The sequence below is a fragment of the Rissa tridactyla genome, chromosome 1 (assembly GCF_028500815.1).
Source record: "Rissa tridactyla isolate bRisTri1 chromosome 1, bRisTri1.patW.cur.20221130, whole genome shotgun sequence".
Lineage (NCBI taxonomy): Eukaryota > Metazoa > Chordata > Aves > Charadriiformes > Laridae > Rissa > Rissa tridactyla.
In genome coordinates, this window is record NC_071466.1 from 61,258,695 (window position 1) to 61,280,671 (window position 21,977).

Genomic DNA, 21,977 nt, shown 5'->3' on the forward strand with positions numbered 1-21,977 from the left:
ATGCAGAAGCTCGATTTTGCCGCAGAACCACTGTAGGTATATAATATATGTGCGCTTCCGCAAAATCTTGAGAGATGCATTGGTAGGGTATGCACTAATATAAGTGACAAAAGATTCAGCAATGTCAAGTCCTGTAAACAAACCACTCCAGGGAAGTAACATTAACACATAATTGTATGTTTTTACCATGTCAGACCTGTCACAAAAAATAACTTGAATTGTGATTATAGTAATTAATTTTCCCTCTGCCATTTGAAACATGCAAACTTATTATGGCAATGAGGATGACAGATTCTGGCCTGCCATTTTAGCACATCATATATTTGCATTTCCATATGAAGAATTATTACCAAAAGACATTAACAGGATGAGATCTACACATAAACATGTCTTTAAGTATACCCACTATCTTTACATTAAGACCTGAAAGTCTTGAGAAAAAAAAAAGGGGGTAAGACTAGGCAAAAAAGATAAAGCAAAAAATCGATTTTTCTCCCCCCAAATCAGGCAGGTCTAGAAATCACAGTGCTGGAAAACTGGTTTGTGGGGTATGGTACCAGTTTGAAAAGACAGAATAAAATGTCATTTTTCTCCCTGCTGTTGCAGTCCCCAAAATTCTGTTATTCTGACCATCTCCGTTTCATTATTGCTGTATTAACACTGTGTCCAGGATGAGTGGGTGGCTGAGCTTCCAGCTCCATGGCATTCCTTCTGTTTTGAAGCGCAAATTTCTATGTCTTGACATAAAACTTAAAGAAAAAAAGGGGGGGGGAAGGAAAAGAAGGGAAGAAGGAGAAGTACTGGTTCAGCTCGTAGGAGATTATGGTAGTACTGTTACCAAAGGCACCTATATGGGTGCACTTAAACTGTGTGGGTTTATAAATAAGCCCGAGGGGCTCCTTCTTCGCTGCCACCCCCTTCCCCGAGTCTCGCGCTCTGCCTGCCTGATCCCATCCGACAGTAGAGCTGATACCACACTAATCCCCGCAAGTTTGGGACTAATGAACTAACTGCTGGGCTGCCGCCACGGAGCTTGGTCCCAAACTATACTGTACTTCACACTCGATTTATTCTCCAGATGGCGAGACTGCGCGGCCCCGCCGCAAGGGACTACCTCTTCCACTGGAGTGTAAAAGTGGACGGATGTTGTTTTCTTTGCAGATTTGATAATTCAGAGCTAGGAACTCGTGAGAATGGTTAGTTATTAGGTTTAATGGGTGCCAATTGAGCCAGCAACACGCGTATTCCCGTCTTTAATTTCAGTGTCTGTGTGTCTGGGTGGCGGTGGATTTGTCAGCAATGCTGCGTCACTGAAACCTTTATCTTCTCCAGTTGGCATAGCTGTGCGTGGTAATGAACATCTTCCCATGTCCTCCTCAGAGTCAGACAGAAGGGATGCTAAACCCTGACCAACGTTTTTTCCCCCAGTGGGTTTTCCAGAACGAGTTGCAAATTTAGTGTATTTTAATAATACCACTGTTTACCATGAAGCTCTCTGTTGTCTTTCTCTCTTATTCAGTTTGATAAAGAACCCAACCCACATGGGACCTAATGGGGAAACCACCATCCCAAGCTACCTGGGGATGGAATTGTTTACTTAACAAACAGGTTTATTTCTTTATCAGCTATTCATTCATGACAGAGTATTACCCGATGTTGTAGTTCTCGTGTGAAGAACAGGGTAAATAATTTCTTTCACTGTTCCTTAAAAATTCTAGTTTGACCGTTCTTGGCAGGGACTTTACACAGTGTTTGGAAAACCTGTTTATTCTTGCATCTACTACTATAAAGACATTATTATATCAAGGACTACTTTTTTCTCTACTGTTACAATGTTGAAGTAGTTTACCTAGTTTAAAATTTTAGCTTTTGCATGGACCCTACCGTAAGAATAGCATCTACGTTTCCCTGCGTAATGAGGCAGAAGGGGCTCTCACTTTCCTCCATGTTTTTAGTACATTTAGTCAGAGGTTTTAGTACGCTTTTTTATTTACCCGTGAAATGTTTTCCTGGAAGCCTGGGTGGGGACCTGATACACCCCACTAACATCAATGGGATTTTCTCCATGGTAGGAAGGGCAGGCATCGAGTCAGCCCCTTCACAAGCTCTGACTTTGGTATCCAGGTCCTCTCAGTTTGTCCCATGATTAAAAACATAAATTGAATCCTGATGTGGAAACTACAGTGACTAGAAGTATTTTATCATGGAAGGGAAATGTTTCCATTCCTGGGGTATCTAGGCAGACAGATCTAAAACATAGTGGTTCTAAGAAAATGCATCAATTCTCAACCCAACAGATGGCATGGGTGTGTTAACTAACATAGCAACATATTTTCTATTAAAATATGGGAAAAAACAACAACCCCCTCCCCATGTTTGTTGGTTGGTATAAATTCAGTGAAGTTGTTGGTTATTTTTGGGATACGTACCAGAGGGCTGCACATTTAGTTTATGTAAATTGATAACAGCAACAGCCTGTTAATAAGTGTTTTGTATGGAAATATACCTAGAAAGACACACGATCTGTCTTTTTTGGGAAGAGAGTTTGCAGCCTGAGGAGAAAAATAGCTAATGAGACGGTCTACTGCTCATTATTATAATCTGAAAAAAATCATAACGAATTAGGCTGTAAGTTTGCTGGAGATGCGCCTTCAGTTGGAATTGGATGCTGCCGTAGTGAATAATTTGGGGAGATCTTTCTTTGGCAAATTGGATCAGTGTGTGCTGAAACGGTGATAATCTGACTTTAATTAAAAGCATAAATTGGTTTGGAGCGTGTTTTTAAGCTACCCTTCTGCATCATATCCAGAAACTTCGAGGCCAGCCCTAGAAACCCATTACCCCTGGTCGGAGAAGGAAAACGTAAGGGATTTGTATTACCCGGTAATGGCATCATATGGTTCGGTTTACCTAATTCGGAAGCACCATTTCAGAGGGCTGCACGCCGGAGCTGTCTTCCAGCTGGACGTGTTTGTAGTAAACTGCATGCGTCTTTGTGTGGCTTTCCTAATGGCCCCAGTCAGAGTCCGTTCACAGCAGTTCGAACATTTCGGCTTGTATTTTCCAGAGATTACCTCTGAACGTGCCCCTTGATCGCAGCACAGGGATGCGTACATGTGCGCCTTGTTCCCGTCTGGCCGATTAACGGGCATATGCTCCCAGCCTTTGGAGGAGTACGGCTAGTAGCCCCAAGCTGAAGGCTGTTTGCTTCAGATTTCATTAACTTTCTGCTTCATTATTCCTTCCTTTTAACCAGTTAGAGCCATCACTTGCTTTTCTCTAAACTTACCCTAATTATCGGGGGTCCCAGCCCTGTAAATCAGTACACTGCAGAGCTGTCTTAAACTGGCCCGGGAGACCCTGTTCTGATCGGACCTGACAACTGTAAGCTACTGTTCCCTCACACTGTTTAACTCAGACCACATTGGGAAACCGCCTCTGCCCCTCTCACTGGCAGAGATTTGCATCCGTCTGGTTTAAATCTGCTGTCATGTGCTGTCTCGCTGATTGGTATTAACCTGGATATTAACTTTGATGAGTTCTTTTTTTCCCCCCTGAGTTTGCCTGTTTTCTTGCAAACCATCTCTATTCAGCAACTGCATATTGTTAAAGTCGTTCCTGAACCTCCGCGACTCAGGAGCTTTAAAGTTTTATTAGCCCCATAAAAACTCTTCACAAATGAAATGACTTTTGATAAGTGTGCGTTTTGACAATGCGAATTCGTTAGGGGCTGTTGGCGAGTGGAAGGAATTTGGGGGTTGAAACCGCAGTTGGCAGGAAGCAGGGAGCCCAGCGCCCTCCTTCACCCCACCCTTCCTCTCCACCCCAAGAAACGCGTTTCATTTCAGAAAAGCACGCAAATATTCTTCGGGCAAATCAACTCTTAAACAGATCTGCAAATTTACATTCATAAACATAGCGAACGGCCACGGGAAGAGTGTGTCTTCGGAGATTTTATTTTGTGCCAGCAGGAGAACAGCTTTTTAGGTGGGTCAAGAAAAACCTCCCAAGTTATTTTGGCGTTGTTTTCATGTGCGAGTTCTGTACTCAACCACAAGCTTTAATACATTTTGGATACATGAAGAAAAGGAAGTTTTATGCATCAAAACCAAAGAAGTATATGTACATCTTTGCTTACTGACATCCAGGCAATACAGAGATGAATTACCAAAATGAATTGTTTTATGCAAATTTAAGAACATGCCATTTTTGTGAGTGCAGAGGGTTAGTGCAACACATCGTGATTAGTACAAAGATTTGTGTTTGTTAGACATGTTCAGCACTACCAGACACAAAAGTCTTGTTTTCTACAAGTGGTGGTGTAAAAATACTTAGACATAAAACCTGAGCATTTTATTTGCCAGTTACAAAGAAACGAGGAAAGTAAAATTGTGAGGTGCTGGTGATGACTGCTTCAATAAAAGTCCAAGAGTGACAGACGTTTTGGGGACACCAATATACTGGCTGTCTAGCTTTTTCCCCATGTAATTTCAAAAAGTTTTCTGCTCTTTTCTGTCAATAGAAAAAGTGCTTTATTTTTCTTTTCTTGTGTCTCTAAACACATATATATTGTAGAGAGAAGCAAGACTGACCGTTGTGAAAACCCTTGAAGAGTTTGACTTTGGCCATGCCGAAAAGTGTGTTAGGATAAACTCCGTGTCCAGCGGTCTTGCAGAAGAAGATCTAGAGGTGCTTTTGCAGTCCAAGACCCTCCCGTCAAGCATGATGCTGCCAAAGGTTGAAAATGTTGAAGAAATAAGATGGGTGAGTACCAACAGCACAGTAGATTTTGACTGAAGCCAATGGGCCAAGTTCACACAGGCACAGAGGTGAATGACTCTGAATTATGAGGAAGGCTGCAAATATGATATAATGTTGTTGTTTGGCTAAGGTAATTGGGAAATGGATCCATTTAAATGTGCGTAAGATATGCTGTATAAAACGCATACGTGGAACACCTTGCATTAATAAAGAAAACCAGGTTTATTTCTCCCATGGTCAACGAAGAACCAATATTGATGTCAGAGTGCATTGTCAAAAATAGAAGCATAAGTATCTGACTCTTCTCTAACTCTCCTAACAAGCAAAACAACTGTGTCCGTCCGTGAGCCTTAGTTACATGCATTGTAAGCAGGAGACGGGGAAACCATGTTAGCAACATATGAAAAAATGGGTTGGGGGGGGAGGTCACTCCTTGGGGCAACTGGAGGAACAAACAGGAAGCTTTTAACTAGTGTTTTTAATTAGCACAGATATTATTTCCTGAACAGTTCTCTATTTCTTCCTTTTTAATTGCTGACAGGTGTGTTTGTGTTTCACGACTGACTTTTCAGCCAATAAAAACCTGAAATGTAAATGGTTGGCATGTCAAATTACTTAAGAAAACTTTGAAATAGGCCTAATTATGCTATAATTGTTTTAATTGTCAAGAAAGGGGGACATTTGTTTAGATATACCATTATTGCTGTAACATGCCAGTAAAGGAATAACGCTTAATTATTCACTTCTATATTTTTGCAAACGACTAGCCGAGCAACTAGCACGCGTGCAAGCTGTGATGAAAGGCAGGCAGACGTATTAAGGATCTATTTTAATCTCAGCATCTAACCTTGATCAAACCGTTAAGATCAGGCGTGAGCGCAGAACTGAGCAAATAATGTTGGGTACGTGACTGAGCCCCGGCCGTTCCGTGGCACTGCCCCTTCGGCCTCCGCCGCTCACGGTGGAAGCTACACCATCCCCTTCCACCAACATTTAATTAAATTAACCGGCGTATACCTCTCAGGGTTTACAGCCGTGTAAGTGTTAGACGTAACTTGTCAGTAATGAATATTCATGCTTCCAAAATGGCAGGGCCCTTGCTGCCACCGAGTCGGTTTTGCGGGGAGGTGGGATGCGGGGGCTCTTTGTCCCCTCATCCCTTTCCACCTTCCCTCTCCCTAACTTTGATTTCCGTCACGGACAACAAGCCAGCCCCAACAACTTCAGCCTCATGGTCCGCCTTTTGCTTCCCTCTCACTTTGCCCAACCTTTGCACACAAAGAGCGCGCTCTGCTTAACGCCGCTGCCTTCTTTTCCCAATCCTCCCCAAATTCACTCCGGCGTGATTTTTCAGCCTCCCAGAAGCTGTTTATTTCCCCCCAACACATACCCCCCCAACCCCCCCCTCACCCCCCCTTCATTTTTATTTATGTGCAGCAGAAAACCTGGAGGCTGATGCACAACTAAAAGATGGGCTTACTTGTTTTCTTTTGTGTGAGAATCTCTTGCTTTCCTTTTGTCCCTAGTGTGGGTACTTGTTTGACTGGCATGGCTTATTGGACTATAACAAGCGTAACTCTCCCTCCTTTGTGGCGGGACAATTCTCCCACAAATCCCGACCAGTGTGCATTCTTCCCGACACACTATTGGGTGTGCACTGGAATTGAAAGAATTGCTGAGGCCTTGCTACTTCATCCCCTCCCCAAGCTTTGTGGGTTTTTTTTCCCTCCGCCTTCTTTTTTTTTTTTTTTTTTTTCCTTCCCCTTTTCTCCCTGAAATGAACACTTTACCAGGCCGGAAACATTTAATCGTCTCCTTTTGAAAAAAAAGAAAAAAAAAAATTTAATTGAAACTTCTCCACACGTTACCTTTTGTATTGGTGCTTCTTGCAGATTTTTTAAAGGGGAGAGGAAGGGAAACAATATTTAATTAAACATGTTTGGTTATTTTTTTTAATTACAAAACAAAAGATAACAAAAATCCTAGGAGAGTGACTTTTAAAATATTTTAAAATAAAAGCTCTGCGGCTTTAGCTTGCACCTAAAATATAAACACAGTAGCGCTTTTACTTTTTTTTTTTGCTTAAAAATTAAAAATCAGATAGGAGTCTTAAGAATATATGTGGATGCCATTATATTACCTCATTTTCTGCATTTGCCTGGATGAAGTTTACTATTTTCTGTCAGTATAGTGCCTGCTATACTGTACGCTCACACATGCGAATTGCATTGATTTATTTTTTTTTTTCTCCTTGCACATTTTTGAGTGAAATTCTCTTCTCCAAAGAAAAGTTACTGAGAGGGCCACGGTGACGATGCAAAGCAGGGATGGGAAGGGCAGAATTCTTCACCGAAGAAAGCTGTGATTTATTTTGGCCTAATTGTAAAGTTACTGCAAATTGCTGGAAAGCTTTTTTTCAAGATCTGGGTGATTAGATTTTCCTTCTTTTGGGGAGGGGCGGTGGGGGGAAGCTAAAAGGGGAAATAACACCTCTAATCCAGCTTCTGGTAAATAGGCTGCCAGCTTTTAAAATGAGTTTCCTTTCTATTAGTCAGAATATTATGCTAAGCCTTAAGCATTAGTTTTTTATGTTGCCATAGCAGCCTTATTCCTGCAGGGTTGTGACCTGCGATGATTACAGTACAAAGCTTATAGGGTCTTGAAACCCCCTTTGAAGATGAAAAGTCTTTGATGGTTTATATTTATGCAAATCTCTTAGATATGATTTACCCAACTGAGACTGAATGGAGAGATGATTAAAATTCCCTTTCCTTTGATATCCATTAATAGTTGAATATTCCTTAAATTTAAAATATATGCATATGTTATTTTTGTCTTTATTTACTAACATATTTTTGCCGTACCTGCGATATGTTTATCTCCGCGTAAATTACTCGATCTGGGCAGACATAATAGATTTACAATATAGGGCTGAGGGTTTTCCCCCCCCCCCCTTTTTTTTTTTTTTCCCTTTTGAAAGGGGAAAAATCTGTGCAAGAGCTTTTGTATGTTTCCAGATGATAGATTTTGGAATTTGGGCTACCCCACTGGCAGCTCAGAGCTAGCTGTGAACTGGTCTCATGGAAAAAATTGGCAAGCTTTGGTCTTCAAAGAATTAAACTTCCTTTTTAAGGCCTTCCTAGGTAAGCTAAAAAATTATGAAGAAAAGCCTATTGAACAAAAGGGTAACGGTGCCGTAATGAATAATACGGATGCCACTTAGAAGGCTGGGGAGCACTTCCAGTGATGGCAGTGCTGGACCTGAAACAAAATCGGACCTCAGGTACAGCAGCACTTCATTGTTTTCCAGGGCCGGAGGATTTGCATTTCACTAAACCAGGGTGAGAGGTGCTAAGCTTGGATTTTTTTTTTTTCTTTTTTTTTTTTTTTTTTTGCAAACCAAACCTCCAAACTTAGAAATGTATGGGAATGCTGTAGTTTCGAATCGCAGGCCTTATTAAAAGCTGCTTTAATTTTTTTTAATTATGTTTTCGGGGCGGGGAGGGGTGTTGTTACAGCCAGGTGAAAATTTAACGTGTTATATATACATGTAGACTGTGCTCTTTTTTTCCCCTCTCTGATAGCTCATACTGTCTAGTTTTAGTTTTCAGACAAATTCTTACATCACCTAAAAGGCCGAACACTTGTAGAACCAATGAATTTTATCCCCTTTGTGGAAACTGCAGTGGGCTTGCTCAATTTTAAGGTAAGCAGGTCTTGAAGCGTTCATATTTTGCCATCTCAGCAAACTAGGATACGCAGAATACTCCCCAGTCTCCCCCTAATTTCAGCAAGGAAGAGAGAGGTTAAAAAATACTAACCATATTGTTCAATCCCCTAAAACGTTTATACAGTTAACTCTCATGCTTGTATTGTAAAGGCCTTCATAAATTCAAAATATTTCAGTGACAGAACCGTTCCAGATAGTCCATGCACATAACAAAACCTCTCTGCATTACTGTTATCATTTTTCACATAGTTGGAGTGGAAGTGGCCTTCTCCAAAGATTTGAAATACTCACAGTGTTGCGATACACTTGGCTATTTAGTAGCTATTGAACTCGACTTTGGTATAACATTTTAATTAGAAGAAAGAATTAATCATCATTTCGGTATTGCTAAACTGGCATCTTTATAATGGTTTCTACTGATAACATTACAATGGAATTTCACGTTATCGTTTTTCTGTGTATAAGATGGGGTGTTTAATGCTAAGATTAGAATTAACTGAAAATAGCAAATATCTGAAGAATGTGCTCCTTTTTTAGGGTAATTTTAGATCAAATCTTAAAGGGCATTTTAATATAAATCACTCCCCAACCTTTACTATCAAGTCCAGGTTTTTCAGACAGGCGAGGCAGCGTGGTAACGAATCGGAAGGTCTCCTGCGTGCACCAGGAATTCAGCATTCCCCTCCCAAGCTCTAAGGGAAAAGTTTCGGACCAGCTGAGGACACAGACATCAGAAGTACCTCCCGAAGTACCGGCAGGCCTCACGGGCAGCCTGCTCGTTTGATACAGCCATTTATCTTACAAGACATGCTAACGTGTACCTGGGAACATAACAAAGCAGTAACCAAATAGGCACGCTCCCATCCAGTGTGCACGTACGCAGAATTAAACCATATTTTAAACCAGCTGAGGTTTTTCTTCACCTACAGTATTTTATAGTGGAAATTTTAATATTGCAGTTCCTGATGTTGGCAGGAGAGTTGCCTTTTAAAGCGCTCTGTTAAAGGATAATTTCTTGTCCCACCAGCTGCCATAGAAGAACACCCATTAGTAATTACATCTGTCTCTCCCCACGTACCTTAGCCTTAAGAAATATTAGTATTACCCAAACATCCACATAAAATAGTAATATTTTGGAAATGCACTTCTTCATAGAATAGCTACAGCAGCAAAAATTTTATTGCTTTTATTTTAAGACTTTTATGCAGCACTTGTTGCATTTTTAACTTCCTTAGCTAGTTTTTAGTTATACGCACCAGAAGACTTTAAATGGGCAATCCTGTAAGGAAGCCTTATATCCTGTAAGGAATCTGCAACCATTTTAAACCGTTCATAGTATTTATGTAATAAAAGAGATTCTGATCTTTATTTCTGTTTCTCATGCGGATGTATTACATGTCAGACTAATCAAGTTTAATACTTTTTGTTTGCTTTTAAGCAGTGTCTGACAAATGTTTTGTTTCATGTTGTTACATAAAGATCTGAAGCAGCGATCGCAGCATTACCCAGGGCATTATGTCAACCAGGAGGCAGGGAATCTGCCACGACGTCCTGTATTTACACAGTCTAGGCATAAAGGTGCTTAGGGAAAGATAATGTTTTCTCTTTTGCTGAGTCACTTTAAAGCACTGCGCAGGGTCGAGCAGGTACAATGGCTTTGCTTAATAGGAGCAATTTTAGCTGGAGGATTTTGGTAACACGGGGTTGCTGTACTATCCTCTGTAGTTTCCCTGCGTCCTGCATTTCTGTAGAAATTAATACTCTGTTCTCCTTTGAAGGCTGTCTGTGAAGAGGCACTGAGAGCAGGATCCCAGGTTGGCTTTCATTTGGATGCAGTTGTCTTTGGAGGAGAGGATTTCCGTGCCAGCATAGGTTGTTACCTGTGTGTTTACTATAAATGTTAACGTATGCCATTTGCATTGGAGAAGCCCCATGTCATTTATGGCCATTGCTTTTCCAACAGCAATAATTAAAAGTAATGACAACACGCGATTCTGCGTTTTACATTTTCACTTTTCTCCTTAATTTCCCTCAACGCGGAATGCATCACCAGGACGTTACAACGTGATCCCTGTGTGTTACAGGGCGCTGACACTCTCTTTTGCTTCTTGCCATGCAGTATCAAAAATTAATGAAAAAAAAACCAAGCCCAAAACAAAACTTGTTGAGTCACTGAAATTATTTTAAAATATGATATCTGTAAGAGACATGCACATGCTTCTAAGTCCTAAAAACCTGGTGTATGCTTTATCATGGTTTTACAGACAGTTATCAGTCAGGCTTTTGACATCATACACAAATACTCTTCTGTTACATTTTGCTTTCATAAATGTACTTTAAATATGTCCCACATCAACACAGCCATGCATTCACGCAAAAGCACTATTAGTCTTCCTCAAAAATGAAAAGTATTTTAAAATATCTTTTATGAGAGGCCACTTTGCTTCTTATTAATCTGATTCAGTTTAAAGATAGTAGTGCAGAGCTATCAACAAATTAAAAATAAGTACTATTTAATGTAAAAATTATCATTGCTTTACTAAAATATTCCTTACAAACTGGAAATCTGTAGCTAAATAGTGGCCCTAAGGAAAGGGAACATATTATTTTATTTTTTTTACATCAGCCTTCACGTGAGCACGTTGCTTCGCTGGTGCCCTGTGAGCACATGAAGTCTCATGAATACTTTTGCTTCTCAGAAGCTGTCTACCGTCATTTTTCATCCAAATACTAAAGCTTAAATATTCAGCTTAGGACATCAGTTGTGACAAGAATCACAACCAAGGAAAGTGCAATTCTGTTCTCAGTGTGAATTTTTTAACCATTTAGTTGTACCCAGTATATGAATTTGTATAAATCTTCTCTTGCTGTAATGCTTCTCACTGTACGTACAGTAAATAATATAACCAAATAATTACTTCACATTAGTCCCAACTCCACAGTCCTTACCAACCAGAACTTCCACTGACTTCAGGCTTACAACTTCTGCTTTGAACTGAATCAAAACCTGAATTTTATAAGCTAGTGTTTAAAGAGAGATTTCTTTATTTATTGCTAAATCAGCTTTTTTTTCCTCATAAGAGTATTATTTTGACAATACAGCCTTGCACCCCTCTTTGGTTTTCTAAATTGATAAATGAAATCTCAAACTTTCCTTTTTTTAAGTAGGAAATATTTAAAAAAGAAAGGTTTCAAGCACTCTTGAGAGCTTTTCTTTGTTTTCATTGTTTTCCCAGGTGCAACAAGCAGTAAGGAAACTCACGATATTCTGTATGCCAGGCAAAAAATAATAGTCACAGCAAAGGCGTTTGGCCTTCAAGCAATAGACCTTGTTTACATCGATTTCCGAGATGAAGAAGGGCTCCGCAAGCAGTCAAGAGAAGGTGCCTTAATGGGATTCACTGGTATGGCTTTCTGCCTATGTCTCAAAATGATGCATAGCTTCTTCAATTTAAATATATTGCTACATGCACTGTCACTTAGGCAAATAACTCGGGTTTTCTTTCAGGTCATTTATTGAAAAACTCAGTAATACCAAGCTCTTCTGTGTTTATTAGCACCTTTAAAATTGGGGCTGGAAATTTTGCCTCCAAAGTCACAGGCTGCTTTTTAAAACCACATCCCACAAAGCGTGTGACTGTTTTTGAAGAGGAGCTGGGGTAGAGGCTGCGCAGTGATTTCTCCCATCACAGAGCCCGGGAAAGGCGATACTGTACTCTGCATCGGACACTCTACAATTGCTTTTTAAAATATTTGGATCCCTTTCTCCTATTTTATTTTTTTTTAATGCCAGTTGTTAAAAAACACTTTTGAGTTGAAGGAGTTGAGAAGCAAATCTCCTATGCTAATTGCTAGGGGAAAGTTATTTTCTTATTATTTTCTTTGATTTGTTTTTCATCCCCTGGCTCCCCTCCCAGTAAGTGCTGGTGACACCTACGGGTATTGGCAGACAGCAAGAGCAGCGGGCTCCTTGCCCCAGCGTCCCGTAAGGCAGCCTGTTACCCTGTGATTGGTGTACCAGATCACTCGGACACCCCGGTGGGACAGTGCAGCCACCAAAGATTGGGGGTTTGCAATAGAAATGAGACATTTGACACGTGTATTAGAGAATTCTAGCATATAGGACAAACATTTTACATTATCTGTCTTCGACCGTCATTCAGGATATGCATACAGTAATAGTACATCTCTCAGGTTTTTTTTACCAAAGGCGTGGGTCCTAGGGATGCCACCTATCAAATTATATTTTTACAGTTAGTGGCATATGATATCTTAAAGCACCAAGCAAAATAATCTAATAAACCAAGCGTTCTTTGAAGCGATCTCGACGTGCCACTAAAAGAATAGAGATCGATGCTCTTCAGCGCAAACTCTACCTTACTGTCTGCTGAGTTTCGACATTTGCAAAACCAGATCTTGTTTTGGAGGCAAAGCCGTTAGCTCCTCACAGCTACATTATCGACGTCCATGTGGACTTCCACCCTTCATTCATCTGCGATTGAAGTTGGGAAAATAATAGACCTCCTGAATGGTAGCACCTGCTGATGGCTACCTAATCTAGACAAATATTTCCTAGCTTAAGGAAAGGCTTGATTTTTGAAAAAATTCAAGCATCTGAACCTCCTGTTGACAGAAGATGGAGTTGCAGATGCCTAGCACCTTTGGGAGCACTCTTGTGGAATGCTTAATGTATATTTAAATACTTAACTCAGGCTGCCAATTTAGGAAATTTAGAAATGCTCTGCACAAACAACGTTAATGCTGATTTGGACTCCACTGACTTTATGGTGGAAGTTGTCTGACATCAGGATAGGGTCCAGATAGGAGACAAATAAAAAGGTCACCTGTGGCAATTTAGGGTGTAAAGTGAATTTCTAACTCGGCCATAGAGGTGTCTTGCCTTTCCATACGAGGAGTAAAGATCTGTAAAAGGTACAGGCTTCATTCAGGTGAACTCCCTGCTCTTGCTCTTTGCCTCCTGCCTTTCCGCAACTATCATCAACACATTTCCAAAATCCAGCAAACAGCCTGACAACCAGTCCAACCATAACTAGAGATGGGGCAATACTGACTTCTCTGATCTGGTGGCAAAAAAAAAAAAACAAAAACAAAAACAAAAACAAAAAGTCTGTTTAAGTCAAAGCAAAACAGCATTTTTCATAATTTTGGTAAAAAAAGAAAAAATAAATTGAGGTTGATCCAAAATGTTTCATTTTTTCTTTTGTTTCTTTTGCTCTAAGTTATTTAATGTTTTTTATAATCTTTCTTGCTTGTTTTGATTAAAATAAAACGTCATTTCAAAACTAAAAGCAAAAATATTTTGTTCCAAAACTATAGTAACGAAACATTTTAATATTTCCAATTTAATATGCATCGCAGAAAATTAGAAATGGATCTTAGCTTAATCCGTGACCTTGTATAAAGCAGAAGTCTGCAGATCGTATTTGCCACTGACAGTCCTCTGATAACGTAAGAGTAAAATACTGAAATGTTGCCTTAATAACAAGTTTGAAACACGCGATTCTTGTTATTTTTAAATATTTAAGATCCCTTCTTACTACTTTTTCACAAAGAATCAAAATCATTAAAATCAACAGGACTAAAACGGGCTGAAGCTTCCAAATTGCTCTCGAAGCTGGGGAAGTGCAGACGTATTTGCATCCACAGGGCCAAATGCACCATCCTCCAAACTAATGCACATCCAGACTATTCAGCAAATCCTTAGATTTTCCCATATTCGGATTTAGACTGGTGGAATTGGCCTTTATCTAAGCAAATATGTTCACTCAAGATTAATCAAGCGAAATCACATAACGAAGAACTTACCAGTTATGTAGCTACTATTGTGAGCCTCACTGCTTATCGTAGCTGAGTTTTCTTTTCTAGTTATCTTACAAGCAGCCTGTTTTTCCTTCAGTGGCTGTGCTTACATAAAATCAAATGTTTTCACATGTAATTTAGACAAATTAATAGATCTTTTATATGTATATGTATTTTTTTATTATTTTATTTATATCTCTTTTTTTTATAGGGAGGGGCTGCATATGTATTTATATACATACCCACACACGCACGCATACACACACAGCAAGATGTTTTATGATACCAGAATCCGTGGACATAAAGTCAGTGTGTTGCCTATATAAATGGTCACCAGTTTTAGGAATGTTTATGTAAAAAATTAAGTAAACCTTGCCATAAGCTTTAGCAGCTGACTTAGTCATTATAGAGAAGTCCTGTGCTACATGCTGAGAAGCCAGATATAAATACGAAGCACTATAGGTTTCCTCTCTTTTTGCAGTCTTTTGTAGAAGACTAAAATGACACCATCATACAGTTACCTAAAAGACTTGACAGGTATTGATTTAAAGCACGATATATCAAGTGGTACTGTAAAAAGGATTTCATGGTCATAAATTTTAATGTCTTCCAATTTTGCACTCTCTCAGTAACTTGTCAATAACAACAATTCCGTTTAAAATATTTGCTTCATTCCTGCGTGGCATTACGTCTATTATACAGTTATTTGGATACATAATCTGTAACAAAAAATCAACTGAGTGCTATAAATCGAAAGTTAGATTCTATTATCTGTAAATTGTTCAGCAGTGCTTTAATGATAAAAAGTACGGCTTACTGCTACAGATACTTTTATCAAAACCAAATCTTTTTTCAGAAATGTTTTATACTTTAAAAAATCATATATGCATATTTTTATTTTTGTTATAATTGTGGACTGACTTTACATATAATTTAGAATAGATTCTACATTTTTCCCAGAAAGCTAAGCTCCTTAGGATTTTGCAGGAATTATTTGTACACCCTTCAATTTTGAATTAGTAGTTTAGCTAGGGATAATTTGTTGTATTACAAATAAGGAAGATCATGATCTTATTAATGGTAACATTTGATTAAATTGACTAAAAAACCTCTGATTAGACTCATGTAAAACATGTCAGTTAAGGAAATTTGTGTAATTCCTTTCAAAAAATACAGTTCTTACTGAGTTTAAAATTTTTTCTTATTTTTGAGCTATTTTTTAAATAGGTACTGTATTGAAATTTCAAACTGGATATTTGGATGCCTGTAAGATCATGAATTAAAGGTTGTTTGATAGGAAATAAAAGAAAATTGAGCTACTTGCGGCTTTTTAGCGAAGAAATGTAACAACACTAAAAAATTAGCGTTTCTTTGCTCATTAAATGAAGCAAATTGTGCTGCTGCATCCCCAGATTTTCTTTGTACTCCGGGTTATCGCTCAGACCCAGTGCAGTCTGAGAAAAATAATCCCGGGTTGTTGTGGTTTTGTTTTTGGTTTTTTTTTTTGCAGCAGCAATTTCATTTAAAATAGGTGTATCTCTGCGGTCACGCGCGAGACTTTGAGAAGTCTCTGAGCGAGGGGCTGATTTCTGACGTGCGGTGGCTTAACGTCAGTAAGGACGTGGGAGCGGACCCCGTTGTGCGGGGGGAAAAACCTCCTTAGGTCCTGACGCTTCAGACTTTTCCTTGCCTGCAAAAATCTGGCTCCCGCGAGGGGCTGCAGCCTGCGGCGGGACGGGACGGGACGGGACGGGACGGGACGGGACGGGACGGGATGGGACGGGACGGGAGGGCTGTGGGATCCTCTGTGCGCAGGAGGCTGCTCACTTGGTGGCAGGTTTGCAGGATCAGGCTCATCCCTCCAACTAGTTGTGTGATCTGGCCGAGAGGAGAAGTCATTGATTCCGCGGGAAGCTGGGAATTACGGTAGCCTCTCTTTACTACAAGACTTTGAAACCAAAGTGCAGAACTCGCACCAGGCTGTGAAATTCCCATTAGAAATGAGCTAATAATGTCAAACGTTACACTTTTAAAACTGTCAAACAAATTAGATATGTATTTGTTTTAAAGTAGCTAAACACAATGACAGATTAAAATGGATTATGTGGCTGTCTATTCACATTTGAAAATCTCTAGTAAAAAAAGGCAACATCTATTTTTATTTTCTTAACATATACAAGAAAGGATTAAAAAAACCCACTTCATAAAACTTCAGGGCATGGATGGTAGCTGTTTAACATACCAGTGACTAAATAAATATTGCAACCTGCCTGCAACCGCTCACTATTGCAACAACAGTTTAAACAACATGAAGGATTTTATGATGCTAAGCCAATACCAAGAATTTAGGGCATGATCCTTATGTGACTGGTAACTTTTCAGTCCTACAAATCTCTTGCCACCTTCCTCAGATCTCATTTTCTGAACACATTTTAATGTAACTTATTTAGATGTGGCTGGAGCTGTTATTTATATAGTTAAATTCAGCAGTGCATTATATTTAAGTGTTACTGACTGCCCCGGACAAACAATTGCACCTGAAAGGACGGAGAGAAGATGTATGGATTGAAATGGGGAGGGAGGAGAAAGAATCGTGGTTATGTCAAACGATATTGAATGCAAGCATAGCTCGAGATATTTTTATTCTTAAAAAAAAAATCTGGTAAAAGGCTATCTGCCTGTTGTACAGCTTAAAAAATAAAAGAAACCAAGTAAAATAATTAGTTAAAGAGCAAGAAAGTCTGCGAGGCATATGAGAGCCTCAAGTGGTTGGAACATTTTGCTTGAACATCTGTTTGTCAATGCATGATTCTGGTGTTATTAATCTTCTTTGTAGGTAAGCAGGTGATTCACCCCAACCAAATTGCTGTTGTCCAGGAACAGTTCTCTCCGAGCCCTGAAAAAATAAAGTGGGCACAAGAACTGATTTCTGCTTTTGAAGAACATCAGCGATTAGGCAAGGTAAATATTTTGTTAATATGCCATAGTGGGAGCCAAATTTGAATAATATTTAAGATTTAGAAAGATTGGTGATGGCTCTTTGCATTTATCTTAGGAAGCATGCTGTAACTGAGAGTAGTGCTCGTGAAAGCTGTGTCTGGATGGACTATAGAGTGTATATTTATTATAAATGTGTCACTCCCCGATATATTTACAAATAGAGCGGCTGTCTTTTTCTACCCCCACTGTTTTAACTAGAATTCTTTGAGTACCTAGCCTTTTGAATACCTGCATATATCTACAGCCTCGGTGAATTAAAACCGCTTCTCCATTATGCCACAGAATCACGGTGCTACCGTCGTAGGGAAATATTTGCAATCAAAAGGCAGGTAGCCTGGCAGAGGGCTCAGACTGCTTGTGCAGACATCGTTTACGGAGAGAAATAAACAGATTAGCAAGTCTTGGTTTTCTAAAAAATCTCTGCGTTGGTAAACCTGTTTCACTTTCGGGGGGTTGATGCTGCAAACATCCCTAGCAGCGAGTGAATTTACTTTTGAGCAGAACTGCCTGCAGATTGTGGCTCTTAATCATTAAAAATGGGAATGTTTTATGTGCATTTGTACCAATTGCTGGACCTGAAATTTGGATAGAGGAGAAAGCAAATTAACACTAGAATATGATTGTTCCTAATTTAGTGCATCATTGAGTCTCACGTTTCCTGCTCTGTGGGTTTCTACTATGTAAATATTGCGGTGGTGATGCACAATCTGTCTCCACTTTGTGCCAGTAATACTTAAATTAGGGGTCGCCTGAAGGAAGATTTTATGCTAGTTGCGGCATTGTCAGTTAATTATCTTAAAGGTTATTTGCTATAATCCAGTTTGCCTCTTTTTGAAAGAAAAAAAAAAAAAAAAAGTTGCAGCTAAATATGTTTATCTTAGTTGCAGCCAAGCCCGGGCTAGTTAAAAAGCAAAGTCCCCATGTCAGAGCGGGGAGCGCAGCTGAGCGGGAACGGTTCGCCTGTGCTTGTGTGGCAGTCAAGTGGGAGACAAATCTCTTCGGGAGTGGAGTTCATATATAAAACTGTGCATAAGGTCTCACTTTCTCTGGTGCCGTATAAAGGTTTTCTGTACATTTCTGCACTTTCTGGTGGGTAGAAATAAATCTTCCCTGTGCCTTCCCTGTTCCCCTGCATTTCTGGTACTGCAGGTGTTGTGCGTTAGAGATGCTAAAAAGGTCCAAGCAGAAATGATCTCAGGGTAGAAGTGTGACAAGGTATTTGCTATTGCTTGGCCCTTCTCTTTGCTGGGCTATCGCATCCCCTCTCTGGTACCTGGCTGTTTCAAAACACGTCCATGACTACGATATTTGGGTGCTGTCCTGAGCAGTTATTTCAGGGTCACTATTAGGATTCCATATGCCTGTTTCTCTTTGTTCTGTTCCCTCGATTTTGAAACGTAGCCGCCTTCACGCAAACAATTTAGAAATAGAAAATGTATGGCTGGGTTTGCCCATTATTCCGATTTACAAAGCTTGGCCATCTTACAAAAGGCATCGTTATAAACATACTGCCGGTGCAAATGTGTAGGCAGGTAGACGCAGAAAGAAAAAAGTCGAACGACTCACGCAGCCAACTATTGTTTGTGTTCATGATGTGCATAATACTATTCATTCAGCTGAATTTAGCGTCAGAAACTCATCTAAGGAATACCCCTGTCATATGAACAACCGATGAGGAGACTGGACTAAATTTAACTCTAGTCCCAGTATCACACAATCACGAAGCCAAACATGTTTAATATTGAAGAATTCTGTATTAGGCGAGTATTAGTATTTGGTTTTGTTTTGAAGCTGTTACTTTACTGACATAATGCTGGTTTCTTGCTTATATCAGCCATTTGGGGGGGGGGGGGAGGTGGAGAGAGTTGTTTGGGTTTGGGGGATTTTTTTTTTTTTTTAATAAGTGCTTTTAAAATAGTTCTAAGCTTCTATAATCAGCTGCAAGAACAGATTTGCTGAGAGTTTGTGATTTGGGCTATTTTTGTAACCAACCAGGTCGCGTGCTTCATATATTTTTGCATGTACCTGTCTACCAACAAAAAAGGACAGGCAGGTTAATATGGGAACTTCTGGATCTTGTATCACTGCTGTATTGCCGGGCTTCATAACAAAATCAGAAAGAAATAGTTTTCCGTGTAGTGCTGCAAACTTCGGAGCCGAGTTTGCAATTTGATATTATAAATGTGGCAGTAAGAAGAGCTTGGACGGTCTGATCACTTAATTTTTTTTCCAAAGCAAGCATATCTCACTGAGGGAGCCTCTTGCTCCGCGTCCTAGCAACATGCTAAAATGTAAGTAATAACTCTTTCCCTACCACCTCCTGACAAATACTCCACACAGCAGTTTTAGTAATCCTCGTGTCCTAATGAAACACCTCTTCTGTTTTCCTTTTCCTTTTATTATATTAAAGTGTTCATGTCAGTAAGGCTAAAAATATAGCTGTGGTTAATATGGTTGAGACTTGCATGGTTTTGCCATGTTATTAATCAAAGTTGAAAGCCTGGAAAAAATAAATGCGAGGAATTTGTGCAGCTGTTTGTGTGGTAGGTAAGTTACTGGTCTGCAGCCTCTGGGATCATAGCTTGTTATTAATTGGGTTTAAAGCTTGATGCCTTCAGTCGACAATATTTTATATTAAAATACAGTGGTAAACTATTCCGGTTTGAGAGCTACAATTGCAGTAATAATCTTTCTTTGGGAGAAGGCTGCATCAGGCTACTTCATCCCGGAGGCTGAAATGCTTTGACATAGCAGCCCCCGAGTGTAAGTACTGAGGTCAGGAAAAAATAGGATCTCGGATGAGCACTGCAGAATTGGAGATGCTGTGGGCAGTGTCCGAACAGAAGGAAATTAGAGAGCTAACCAGCTAGACACAAGTATTTGGACTTACTTACCTTACGGAGATAGTCCTGTCTGAGGGGTTGTTTTGGTTTGGTTTCTGGATTGTTTTGGTTGTGGGGTTGGGTTTTTTTTACATTTCTAATCTGACTGAAAAATAGCATATCTAGGAAATAAATGGTAACGTTGCATTCTGGACAATTAGAAGACAAACGTTGAAAAAGTACATTTTGCATTTTATACAACTCTTTATTAAGTGCTCTCTTTTGTCTGTGACTTTGAGGTCTAAAAATGAAAAGTGCTTAAAGAGAACAGTATTGTTCTGTGTCATTGCAATATTTTTCCAGTAGAATTGCATTACTAGGGGATATGATTTTCAAAATTAAGAAATTCAAATTCATCCTAAAGAAAGCAGGCGTAGCTGTTGGGAAAGCCTTATATAAGATAAATGTCAGAGTGTGTTCAAAAATGAAGAAGAAGGGTAATACACATTGTTCTGGTAGTCTAAAGGACAGTTTCTCTTCCAACTTGCTTAAGTATTTGTACCACATTAAACAGGGAAGTGATCTTATAAATCCAGATTAAATGAGTCCAAGAGTTTGTGGGAGAAGTTACTAGTTTATTTCAAGAAAAAGACCTGACTTCGATTAATGAAGGTTCAATAGTCTTTACTATGTAACTCCTGTGTTTACATTACCAAAGCACTGGATACAGGAATATAATCTCTTCTGTATGTAGTTAGTGTTTATATAAGACAAGAAAGTAAGGCATTGAAAATGCGGTTTTGAGCTATTCGACTTGTGAATACATCAGGCACAATATCATTATCTTAACGGGATCTTCCCAAATCATCTGTTTTTTAAATAAGAAAGAAAAGAAAAGAGTACAGTAAGAGGTTGCTTACACATTTCTCTCATGTACTAATTTATAAATGGTTTCAAACCACCCGCACATTAAACCAGAGAATAGCTAAAGGCTGCTGCTGAAGTCACCTGTCAGGTAAGGATTATTTAGAGTTAAGGTAAGTAATTCACAAATCCCAGCTGTAATACGGGTTGAATATTTTAGATCCCATGGGGCAAAACAGAAGGAGTATCTGTACATGCCACAAATGCACAGAGTGCTTCTAAGAAGATCTTTAGCATATGTTTCTTGCATTATATTCTGTGCCATTGTATATCATGTTCCCAGCGGCTGAGGAATAATATATATGAACTCCAGCGATTTGACAAACTATACAGTTTCTTTTACAAACCTTTCCAGGATTATGAAAAATCTTAGGAATGCATTTATTTACACAGCATCTACCCAACAAAGGAATGGAAATTTCCAGCAGTGGCTCCCTTATAATGCTCTTTGTTTAGGAAAAGCTACCCCAAGCCACTGTATCTTGGAGACGATGCGCCCTCGTGCTTGGGCCAGATCCAGCTCCCACCGCCGCCCGGGGAGGTCTCTCCTCACTCCCCTCCCTCTCCCGGCAGTGTCGTGCCCCCCGCGAGGGCTCTCCACGTATGGCCCCAGCCACGAGGGATCCATCCCATTCCAATCCAGCCCTCGGATGCTGGGAGACCAGGACCGTGCCCTGGGGGTGGCAGGCTCCTCTGGGCTGCCTCCTGGGAGGGAGGCACCGGAGCACTGCTCCGGCATGGAGCAGTGTGGGAACACATCAACCCCCAGGGATTATATTGCACTTTATAGGGCCTTATATCTCTGGGCTTTACATGGAGCTGGGGGTGAGGGACCAGCCCAGCTCCCTGCTCCCCTCACCCAGGAGAGAGTGCAGGCAGAGTTTGGAGGTGCCACCAAGTAAGCTGGATCCCATCCCAGG

The 21,977-nt window shown here is 39.9% G+C and overlaps 1 protein-coding gene across 1 annotated transcript in view; it reads left to right on the top strand.

The window, feature by feature from the left end:
- CLYBL (citramalyl-CoA lyase) overlaps positions 1 to 21,977 on the top strand; it is a 178,768-nt gene that overhangs the window by 145,818 nt on the left and 10,973 nt on the right. The window contains exons 3-7 of the mRNA XM_054182875.1: positions 4,576 to 4,764; positions 8,366 to 8,467; positions 10,270 to 10,363; positions 11,728 to 11,895; positions 17,148 to 17,272. Coding sequence (XP_054038850.1) covers positions 4,576 to 4,764; positions 8,366 to 8,467; positions 10,270 to 10,363; positions 11,728 to 11,895; positions 17,148 to 17,272 — 678 coding nt within the window. The remainder of the gene's footprint in view (positions 1 to 4,575; positions 4,765 to 8,365; positions 8,468 to 10,269; positions 10,364 to 11,727; positions 11,896 to 17,147; positions 17,273 to 21,977) is intronic.